Consider the following 12239-nt stretch of genomic DNA (forward strand, 5'->3'; position numbering starts at 1 on the left):
AAAATTTCTGTTGCTAAGCAAGATAATTGTTAAGTGAGTTATGCCCCATTTTACGACCTTTCTTTCCATGTTTTTTAAGTGAATCACTGCAGTTAAGTCAGTTACATAGTTGTTAAATAAATCTTGTTTCCCAATTCACTTTGCTCATCAGAAGGTTGCATGACCCCGGTACTGCCCAAGTCGTAAATACATGCCAGTTGCAAAAGTCTACATATGATCACACAACCACAGGAATGCAACAATGGTCATTAAGTGTGAAAAACAGTTACAAATCACTTTTTAAGCGCACTGTAATTTCAAATTGTCACTAAATGAATGGTTGTTAGTCAAGGACTAACTGTGTGGAGGTTCCAAAGAAAAGAGAATATTTGTAGCTCAGGGTTGAAATGAGGGGTCCTTTGTGCTCTCTGAGCGTGCTTGTATGGAGGTTTTGCGCAGCTTCAGAGGCATCTGAAAATGGTGTGAGCATTCTCATGCTATTTTCTGAGGCTCCAGAGACCCCACGAGAGCAGGCCCTTTTTGTGTGATTTCCAGGGAGGAGGTCCAGAGAGTCCTCTTTTGTCATGGGAGGGAGGGGGCAGCGTGTGTCATGCCAACCGAGTCAAGTTAGGCATTTTTTGAATTTTTTGAGAAATCAGGCCCAAAATGTTCACCATCACTGACACAGGAAGTACAAAGGAATCTTGGGAAACTCAACAGCGTAAACATCATCGGTCAGCATAAACCTTCAAGTACCACCTTCTGGAGATAGCCATCCAGAACGATTTTTTTTTAAAAAAATCCATAGATATCTGGGGCAATCACTCCAGAAGAATATCAAAGCCAACGGTACCTCAGGTTACTGAGAAATCCAGGAAAACGAAAAGGTTGTGCCCCCTGTCTTTCTCCTATCAAGGAATATCTAACAGGCCAAAACCAAACCTATGTCTAAATAATTGGATAGAAAATCCATTTCATTTAGGAATCAGTCATCGTCAGTATTTTAAGAGTATCATGATACGAAAGAACAGTTGTGGGGATGAGGAAAAGCTTCCTTGCACAAAAATGAAAAGAACTTGTGCAAGTCTAGATTTGAGCTCCAGAGTTTTCTGACTTTAATTGCACAAAATCAAGAGCACACAAAATAAGCTCCAAAACAGGATTATGTCCCTAAGCCAAGATTAAAAAAAATAGAATTTTAAAAAAAATACCAGCTCTGCCAATAGTGAGGCGTAGCCTGCCACGCTCTCACTGTCCACGCTCTGCAGCCCCTTCCCATTTCTCCAATCATTATGCCAGGATCTTAGCAACAGAAAAATTGCCCTCCCAAAGTCTAGCTCCTTTCTGGGTCAAACAGACAAGAAATTATTTATGTATTATTGACACCTAAAATAATTACAAATAAAATTACTACCCAAAAGCTGAAAACAAAATGAAATATCAATACTTACCAAACGTTTGGAATCTTCATTATATCTATAGAAAAACAGAAGCTGGCGAACTAAGAGAGTCAGGTTTACTCCAGTGGCAGAGCAACTTCCTCCAGATTGTGCTAAATTAGCACAGCGATCAAATTCACTCCTCTGAGTAGCATACTTAAAATTGAAAAATAAAAGTAAAACTAATGAAATCTAGTGCCAGGCATTAATTAACATGCAATTTCAACATGTAATTTGTATCTGCAAACTTCATTTACAAATTATTAAAATTCTTATGAATATAAGAATGTCATCGTTCATATTATTTATTTTTCATACCTTTGGCTACAATGCTATGCATAAAAATTTTTTGGGAATATTTGGATAACAGCATCAGACATAAATAATCTACAATAACTGCATAGTACTACTGTCATTTAATCAATTCTAGAATGGACACAATTCATCCAAATCCCACACGCAAGCATAAAAGCTGCCTATGGATTAAAGAAGACAATTAGAGCTCATTTTATGTCAAAAAGAACTAATAATAAAATCAATGTGTGGAAAACTATTGAGACAGGTACTTGCTTTATTTTACTGAGATTAACAACAAAACGTTCTTCCTACATAACTTAAATCAATACAGTAAAGAATTATAGGGATCTCGGAGTCCTAGTAGACTTAAATATGAGCCAGCAGTGTGCTGCAGCTGCCAAAAAAGCCAATGCAATCCTAGGCTGAATCAAGACCACTTTATAACGCCTGGGTAAAGCCATACTTGGAATACTGCATACAGCTTTGGTCACTACAATATAAAAAAGATGTCGAGACTCCAGAAAGAGTGCAGAGAACAGTAACAAAGATGATTAGGGGGCTAGAGACTAAACCATGAAGAATGGTTGCAGGAATTGGGTATGTCTAGTCTAGAGAAAAGGACTAGAGGTGACACGATAGCAGTGTTCCAAAATTTGTGGGCTTCCACAACGAAGAGGAGGGTCAACTTATTTTCCAAAGCACCAGAAGGCAAGACAAGAAGCAATGGTTGGAAACTAACCAAGAAGAGAAGCAAGGAGAAATTTCGTAACAGTGGAATGGCTTGCCTTCAGAGGTTGTGGGTGCTCTATCACTGGAGGCTTTTAAAAAGACAACCATTTGTCTGAAATTAGGTAGGGCCTCCTGCTTGATCGGGGCTTGGATTAGAAGACCTCCAAGGTCCCTTCCAACTCTGTTTTACTTCTAGACAATATTTGTATATGACCATCACTGCAAACCAAAACACAACAGAAATGTTGCAGGATCCAATCTGCATTGGTCCCTAGGACCAGAGGTTTAGTCTTCTGAGCTTTTGGACCTGTACTGGAACTATCCTTAGGGAACTTCCCTCTACCAGACTGTCTACCATTCGAGTAGATACATTCTGATTCCAGAACGTGGTAGAGAGAGGTTCTGGTAAAACATCTTGTTGGAGCATGTCAGATTCATGCTCTACAAAGAACTTGGTACCCATTTGGGTAGAGCATGAGTCTGACATGCCCCAACATGAGTCCAAAAGCTCGGAAGACTAAACCTCTGGTCCCATTGACCGACCCAGATTGCAACATTATTCTGAGACACGCATATTTGCCTTCATTCACAACAGAAATGTTTTTGTACACCAATAAATCATCTACAAGTGTTTCTAAAACTTAACTGCAATATATATAATGCATAAGTCTAGATTTTATATCCTATATAGAACCCTCATGGCTGAAAAACACCAAAGAGTAATATAAATATAAATATAAATTGAGTGTAATTTAATTCTGAACTGCATAAAGACTGACTTCATGATCTGGACAAAAGATCAGTATTAACAGGTAGAATGATAGAATAACGAGTGTGAAAACTATTAATTTCATTTTAATATAATTTATTATAATATAATCTGCTGTACAATATCAAAAATACTCAAAAAATTAATCATGAAAAAAAGCCTACTTGGTGTTTTCTGTCCCTGTATCCCCGAACAAAGGACTGGATAATTATTGCATTTTTCAGTCTTCTCCTTTCTTCCTAAGGGGATAAGTCAAAAGTCAATAAAATATGATGCATTGTAATTCAAAATTCAAAATGGCAACAACTGAGTGCTCACTATATGAACGCACACTCCCAACGTCTCTAGTTAATTTTCTGAGTATAAAGAGGAGTCTCTCACTTTTAGATACCAGATACCTAGAAACATTGATTCACAATGTTTTTTTATACTGCTTGTCAAATTGGTTCACAAAGAAATTACCCTCTTCCAATAAAAGAGCAAGATACATTTTCAGATGTTTACTCTGATATCACCTGCCTCTGAGACTGACAGTTCTTAACTAATCAACCAGGCTAGAAACTGGGAGACTTATACTTATACCTTATACTTCCACCTTAGCCAAGAAAGCTGGCTGGGTGACTTTGGGCCAGTCCTTCTCTCTCAGAGTGAACCCACCTCATAGGGTTGCGGTTGTGAGGAAATTAGGAGGAAGAAGTATTAGTTATGTTCACCAACTTGAGTTTTCATAAAACTAGTTAAGGCAGAATATTAAATAAATGAGTTGAATGTTGCATAGTCAACCACACTATTTTTAATGTTGTGCTGTGTATACATAGGTTTATTAATTCAAGAAACTAGAAATTATAGGACCCTAATACAAGTAGTCCTCAACTTATGACCAAAATTGACCCCCAAAATTTCTGTTGCTAAGCAAAGCAGTTAATTTTGCCCAATTTTACGACCTTCCTTGTCCCAATTGTTAAGCGAATCACTGCAGTTGTTAAATAAATCATGTGATCATTAAGCGAATCTTGTTTTCATAATAAAATGCTTGTTGTAAGGAAGTTTACAAATGGTGATCACATGATTCAGGACAGTGCAATTGTCATAAATACATGCCAGTTGCCAATTTCCCTATGGGGATCCTGCAATCGTCATAAGTGTGAAAAATGGTCATAAGTCACTTTTTTTCAGTGCTGTTGTAACTTCAAACAGTCACTAAATGAATGGTTGTAAGTCGAGGACTAGCTGTACACAATATTTCATGTTTGTGGTCAATACTGCAATATTACTATGTTCCATTTGTGTTCATATCTGTTCTCAATAGACTGACATTTCTTTCTACTTTATAAACTTTGCACCATTTATTCATTCATACTATTTCTACTGCTGCCCAATTCAACGAAGTGAGTCTGGGCGGTTTACACTCCTAAACCTATAAAACAATTAAAATGACTTTCTAATGTTAGCATAATTTTAACAAGGTATATCTCTTTAATTTTTATCTAGCAACATGCATTTTCATCTACCAGCTCCTTTTTATATGCTTTATTTACATCATACCTCTCGTTTTCGTCTCTCCTCCTGTGTACGATGCAAAAGAGATGCCTTTTCTTCCTGAAAAGAACAGACATGATGTAAAAATTTTATCTGAAGAAATATACTGAATTTTTATATAAACATCTTTATACTAGTTATACATCCGATTATGTATATGTATCTTTTCCCAACCCACAGAAAGGATTACAATCATTAGTCTTTGCTGAAGAAATTATACCAATAATTTCAGCTGAGTGAGACTATACTGCAGTTTACATCACATCTTTTGCAACTATATTAACCATCTATTGCAGTGGTTCACAACCTTTCCAGTTTGGCGATTCAGCCTGGTGGAGGTGTGCAAGTGGCACCCAGACACGCATAGGTCCATTTGTGTGAGCGGTGGGCACGCACACCCTCAACTCGCCCAAGTGGAGTTTCACACGTGAATGCAAGTGCCCTCTGCTCGCATGAGTGGAGCTTCGCACGTGCTTGCCCTTCTCGTTGCCCACTGCCCAGTTTCAAACAGGCTGTCGCCCGATAATTTGGGGACCACAATCTACTTCATTAATTTTAGAATGCATCTTCTGAAAATAGAAATGCTTGCTCTCCTGGTAGAGAGAACTAGCTTCCCCAAGTCCTCTTCAATAAAGTTCTGAAGGAGCTGACAGATATTATCTCAGAATCATTGCACCATTATCTTTCAAAAATCCTGGAGCACCAGGAAAGTACCTGAGGATTGGAAAAGGGCTGATGTGGTTCCCATCTTCAAGAAAGGGAAAAAAACAGACCCAGGAAATTACAGACCAATCAGTCTAACATCAATACCTAGGAAGATCTTGGAAAAGATCATCAAAAAAAGATCTCCGAACAACTAGAAGCAAACAAAGTTATAACCAGTATGGGTTTGTCAACAGCAGATCATGCCAAACCAATCTTATTTCATTCTTCAATAAAGTAACTAAATTAGTAAAGGTGGACATGGTATACTTAGACTTCAGTAAGGCATTTGACAACAACCTGCTGCTTAGTAAGCTAGAAAAAGATGGGACAGACAACACCATCAGATGGATCTGTAGCTGGTTGACAAGCCATACATAGCAAGTAGTCCTCAATGGCACTACATCCACATGGAGAAAAGTAAGCACTGGGGTACCACAAGGCTCCGTCTTAGGCCCAGTACTCTTCAATATCTTCATCAATGACTTAGATGAGGGAATAGAAGGGGAACTCATCAAATTTGCAGATGACACCAAACTGGCAGGAATAGCCAACACCCCAGAAGACAAGCTCAGGATCCAAAAAGATCTTGACAAACTTGAACAATGGGCCCTATCCAACAAAATGAGTTTTAATGTAGAGACAAGCAAAGTTTTACATTTAGGCAGGAAAAAATCAAAGGTTTAAATACAGATTAAGCGAGACCAAGCTCAAAAGCAGCAACAGGGATCTTGGAGTCCTAGACTTAGTGGACAATCACTTAACCATGTGCCAGCAGTGCAGCAGCAGCCAAAAAAGCTAATTCAATCCTGGGTTGTATAAACAGAGGCATAGAATCAAGATCACGTGAAGGATTACTACCACTTTATAAAACCTTAATAAAACCACACCTGGAATACTGCAACCAATTTTGGTCACCCTACTACAAAAAAAGATGTTGGAAAACTTTCATAGAAGCACAACTAAGATGATCAAAGGCCTGGAGACTAAAACATATGAAGAACAGCTGCAGGACTTGGGTTTGACTAGTCTAAAGAAAAGAAGAAACAGGGAAGACATGATAGCAGTATTCCAGTTATTTGAGGGGCTGCCACTAACAGGAGGGTGTTACACTATTCTCCAAAGCATCAGAGGGCAAGACAAGAAACAAGGGTTGGAAACTGACCAAAGAGAGAAGCAATCTGAAATTAAGGAGAAACTTCCTAACAGTGAGGACAATTAAGCAGTGAAAAAGCTTGCCTTCAGAAATCATGGAGATTTTTAAAGAGGCTAAACAGCCACTTGTCTGAAATGGTATAGGTTCTCCTGCTTGAGCAGGGGGCTGGACTAGAAGACCTCCAAGGTCCCTTCCAGCTCTATTCTATTGTGTTTTAGTATTTGATAACATAATCACATCACTACCGATAACACTCAGTAGAAGCAGTACTTTATCTACAAGGGATAGTTGCTCAGTAGAATTTGTTTAGACGTCTTCCAAGTAACCATGCCTATGCACTTTTGATATTAACCACAAACTGATAAACCCCTGAGAATGTGGTGAAACTGAAATTTTTATGGAAGCTGTTTTACATTTGGATACTTCAGGAAGCCATAACAGCCACTAACAGCAAGTATTAAGTTCTAGGAAGAATGGCACATCTATACTCTTAATATAGCACGGGAATATAGCCACGACCAACTGAATAACTGAAATAGTTTTCTCTTAAAAAGGACCTTCTGTGTCACATTATATTACATTATCATCACTCCACACATCTTGATATTGATCTCAGTCACACCAAAACATCATTATGATGACATGTTTTAGCAAGAGCAGTATCAATGTTAGCTTGTTTCCTGTCCTTCAATGGTTATGGTCATTTCATTATTTTCAAGCAAACTGAAATACAGGTAGTCCTTAATTTACAACAGTTCATTTAGTGAATGTTGCAAGTATTGAAAAAAGTGACTCATGACCATTTTTTCACACTACTATTGTGGCATTCCCATGGTCAGGTGATCAAAATTCAAACGTTTGGCCTATTTATGACAGTTGCAGTATCTCAGGGTCATGTGCTCACCTTTTGCAACTTTCTGACAAGCAAAGTCAGTGGGGGAAGCCAGATTCACTTCACAACCTGGTTACTAACTCAACAACTTCAGGCATCAACGTCTGAGTCTCTCTTCTGCCTTTTTTTTCTCTTTTTCCCCTAGTTCCCATTAGTTTTTTTATTTTCCTTCGTAATTTATATTCTGATAAATAAAATTTTGATAGGACTAACTTAACCTCAATGATTCACTTAACACAGACATGTCAAACACAAGGCCCGGATGCAAAGTGGGTTTCATGTGGCCCACGAAGCCACCCTGGAAACAGTGAGGGAACAGCCCGCGCTGCCTTGGCCCCAGCCCAGGCCAGCCGAGAGCCAATGTACAATATTTTGGTGGCCATATGATGAAATGCATTCAGTCTTAGCTCCGCAAGGCCGTCTGGAAACAGCAAGGGACCAGCCCCTGCTGCGTTGGGCCCACCCCCTGGGCGCGCACTGGGGAGGTGTCACCCTTTGTGAGGAATGAAGAAATGCACCGTTGCCTGGAAGTGCCCAGCACATGGCCCTTGCCTATTTCATATATCCAGCTTGATGGGCTCCAGGGGAAAGGTTTCGGCAGGCAGTGAGGCGCTCACCTCACAGCGCCGAGGCTGAGCCAGGCGGCGTGAATCTAAAAAGAAGTGCGATGCCACCCAACCCCCAGACTGCCTGGTGGGGCACTCTCCTCACAGCACCAAGAGCTGAGCCGGGTAGCACGAATCTGATGAGAAGTGCAATGCTGCCTAGCCCTCAGTCTTCCCAGTTTCAGCAGACAACAAGGTGCAAAGCTGGCAAGCTTAGCACTGCCCAGCTCAGCCTCTCGGCACTGTGAGGAGAGCGCCCCGCTGCTTGCCGAAACCGGGCAGGCTAGGGGCTGGGCAGCAGTGCGCTTCTTTTCAGATTCACACTGCCCGGCTCAGCCTCTCGGTGCTGTGAGGAGAGCACACCACTGCCTGCCGAAACCGGATAGGCTGGGGGCTGTGTACCGTCACACTTCTCTTCGGATTCACACCACCCAGCTCAGCCTCTCGGTGCTGTGAGGAGAGCGCCCCACTGCCTGCAGAAACTGGATAGGCTGGGGGTTGGGTGGCGGCATGCTTTTTCGGGTTTGCATTGCCTGGCTCAGCCTCTTGGCTCTGGGAGGAAAGCACCTCACTACCTGCTGAAACTGGGCAGGCTGGGGGCTGGGCGGCATTGCGCAGGTAACTTCGACTCTCACACTGCTCATGGCGTCCCTTCCCCCAAAGCCCACCAAGCCAGATATGTGAAGACGTGGGCCATGTGTTGGCCACTTCCCGGCAATTTCTTCATTCCTCACAAAGGGTGACACTCCCCAGCTGTGTTTCTTGCCTGTTTTTCTCCCTCCCTCATCTCAAATATTTTCCCACCACTCTGAGGAAGGAAGGAAGGAAGGAAGGAAGGAAGGAAGGAAGGAAGGAAGGAAGGAAGGAAGGAAGGAAGGAAGGAAGGAAGGAAGGAAGGAAGGAAGGAAGGATCTGAATGAAGTCCTGCCTTAGTCCTGCCCTGCTGCCCTTTCACCATCCCCTTGCCCCCTCCTCCTGGCCTATCCTGGGGATTTCCTATCCTATTGCTAAGGAAGCTTTGGATACAAAGCCGGGTCTCCTCCCATGGAGAGGGAGTGGGCCTTCCTCTGACTTTGCCCTCACACCTATGATGAGCAACCTGGCTAAGGAGAGCAAGCACAGCAGCAACAGTCTTGAGGAGGAGGTAAGGGCAGCTGGGTGCCCCCTTGGGGAAGTGGGGCTGGGCTTAGTGCTGCGGGTGCTTGAGGGCCAGGCTGGGTGTTTGACCTCTGCTGCCCAGGCCTCCGGGCAGCCTGTGGCACCATCCAGCACCCTACACACACACGCATGGCCTGAGAGGAACAGTGAGGCTCCTCCAGTGGACCATGCCTTGGCACTTGCCCCAGTCCCACCCCTTTCTGCCAGAGACCCTCAGATCTGCCCCACTCCTGCCCAAGCCCCCATAGGCACCCTTGACAAGAATGATGTAGAGCTGGCCACGCCCACCGAGTAGGTCACACCCACTCGTCACACCCACTCCAGCCACACCCACCCAGTAGGTCGCACACCCCCTAGCTAGCCGCACCACCCCCCGCCCCAAGGGCAACCACAATGCTGATGCGCCCCTCAATGAAGTTGAGTTTGACACCCCTGACTTAACATCTGTGGCAAGAAAGGTCGTAAAATGGGGCGAAATTCATTTGACAAATGTCTTGCTTAGCAACAGAAAATTTTGGCTCAATTGTGGTCATAAGTCCAGGACTACCTGTACATATCAATGGCAAAAGCAACTGTACATTCAACTGCCAACCAAAATCAGGAAAAACTAGATTCAATTCTCTTTTTGTCACAGAAGCATTAATCCAGAGTGTTACTGTGAGAATCCAAAAGGAACATTTTTAAAAATCCTTTCTGGTTTATTTACATAAATACTTCAGTTTGTTTGGGTTTGGGCTTCTTTATGTTTAACGTTAGTTACATTTTTTCACTGTGCTCTTTAATTATTAGAACCTGCAAATCATTTGCATTTTCAGCTTTCAGAAAAGTTGTTGGTATAGTGCAAGTTACTGATTTTCTTCCTTCAATTTTTAAAACCACCCTCATCTTCTTCTAATGCAACATTCCTCAATAGATATTCAGTATTTTGGGTAAATAAACAAGAGAATAAAATACAATACTATCTTACTCCTTTGCTGACTAGAACCAAAGTTTCAGCAATTTCTATTTGGACTGACTCATGTATACATTTTTGTATGCTAATTATGCCTGAGCACGTTTTTTTTGAAAAACCAGCATTATCTTTTAGAATTTGATGCCAAACACATAAAGCCATCAAATATGAATAAAAGCAGATGTCATTTTTTTACATATTTATTTTTCATTCCACAGAACAATGTAGTATAGTGTGTCCAATTTGATGAGGATAAAAGGTTTTTCAGTATTGGAGGTCAGTAGTAAATGATGATCCATAATTTAGAGGAATTACCACATAATGTATTTCTAATGGGCATTTGGTTCATGAAAGTGTGATTACACAAAGCTACACAGAAGGTAATATTTACCCGTTTCATTATATATTTAATTTGTATACATATTGTACATAACACATTAAAGCAGACTATTCAGTGTCAGTTTTAGGTGATGATGGGGACATATGGCATATGTGACAGTTTACATAAACCAATATAGAACCATTGAATTTGTATTGTTTAGAGAAGCTATGTTCTTTCCTATAGATAACGATCATACGAGGTCAGTAATATTCTCCACATGGACTGGAAAACTGAGAAATGTTTGTATCATGAGGCCTAGGTAACTTCAAAATATTAGCTAGATTTGAAACTGTGTCAAAGCTGATCCACAGTATTTAAAGACACACACATCTAATGCAGATAACAGGCAATCTTGGTACTCTTAATAGGCCTCCTCTGTAGTAATAAGAATGACCAGAAAAGACAGAGAAAGCTTACCAAAACTGAGGAATAAATATCTCCCTCATCTGCCTTTGTCAGACTTTTTCTGAAACATATTTAGCATTCAGAATTTCAACATCCTCCTCTTGCCCAACAAGCAGTGCTTTTCAACTTCAGCAACTTAGAGATGTCTACACTTCAACTCCCAGAATTCCCCAGCCAGCATACTTATGACTGGGGAATTTGGGGAGTTGAAGTCCAGGCATCTTAAAAAGTCACCAAGGTGGGAAACGAACTAAAGACTCTTCCCCACCGCTTTCCCATCAGCAGGTTTGGCTAAACCGGGATCCCGCTGTCTTGTCTCCATCTCCCCAAATCCAAAACATCTCCAATACTCCCATCTCCTGGAATCGTGGCCAGGCCATCTCAAGTTTTAAGCCCATCCAGTTTAAGGGCCCTTTTCTAACTGCAAATATCACGGGGCCCGTTTCCCACCGGTGCAGCCACTCAGGAAGGGGAGATGGCAGCACCGGGCCCGGCAGCTTGGAGAGACGACCCCCACCGCCAAGCCTGTCCCGGTTCAGCTGGGCGCTTCCTTCCCCAAGCCAGAGGCTGCTCGGGGGGCCTCTCCGCCAGGAGGAAATCAGCTCCGGAGAGAGGCGAAGCGCAGCGCTGGGGCTCCGCGAAGCCTCCCCTGCCGAGAAGGCTGAGTCACGCCGGCCTTGCGAGGCCTACCTTCTTGCTGGCTCCGCCGAGAGAGACCTTGGGCCTGGTCTTGAAATCCCCTTCGAAGCTGAACATGGTGCCCTCGGCCGCTTAGCCGCCCATCCGGAGCTCGGCCCGGCCTCCTCAGCCGGCGGGGCGAAGAATAGCCGAGGAGAGGACCTGACCTCGCGGGAAATCCCACCGTCACCCAGCCTCGCCCGGTCCACCACCCCGCCCTCTCAAGCCCGAAGCGCCCTCCCCTTCGCGCCCCTTCCGGCTCCCTTCCGGCCGCAGCGGTCCGGCACGGGAAGGCTGGCAGGGCGATCGCCGCGGGAGCAAAGCACCGGCTCTCCAAAGAAGATGGCCGCCGACTGCAGTTACCAGGGCGCGCGCCCACCTGATCTGCGCGCGCGCGTGTGGGTTTTTGTGTGTGTGTGTGTGTGTGTGATTGTGTTTTTGTGTCCCCCCCCCTCACCCCCCAATTTAAGGAAGGGCCGCCGCTCGCTCCGCCTGTCGGACCGGAGGAAGAGCGACGGGGAGGCGGGCTTGGAAGGCGGGCCTGAGACAGAATCTTC

At 43.1% G+C, this 12239-nt stretch overlaps 1 protein-coding gene across 2 annotated transcripts in view; it reads right to left on the bottom strand.

The window, feature by feature from the left end:
- UBE3C (ubiquitin protein ligase E3C) overlaps window positions 1-12018 on the bottom strand; it is a 73613-nt gene extending 61595 nt beyond the window's left edge. For both annotated transcript variants that reach the window (XM_081344075.1, XM_081344074.1), the window contains exons 1-4: window positions 11695-12018; window positions 4759-4812; window positions 3378-3452; window positions 1431-1574 (exon numbers count right to left, since the gene is read on the bottom strand). In XM_081344075.1, the coding sequence (XP_081200201.1) occupies window positions 1431-1574; window positions 3378-3452; window positions 4759-4812; window positions 11695-11760 (339 nt within the window). In that variant the 5' untranslated portion in view covers window positions 11761-12018. The remainder of the gene's footprint in view (window positions 1-1430; window positions 1575-3377; window positions 3453-4758; window positions 4813-11694) is intronic.
- Between the last annotated feature and the right edge of the window lie 221 nt (window positions 12019-12239).

Source organism: Vipera berus (assembly GCF_964194415.1).
Source record: "Vipera berus genome assembly, chromosome: Z".
Lineage (NCBI taxonomy): Eukaryota > Metazoa > Chordata > Lepidosauria > Squamata > Viperidae > Vipera > Vipera berus.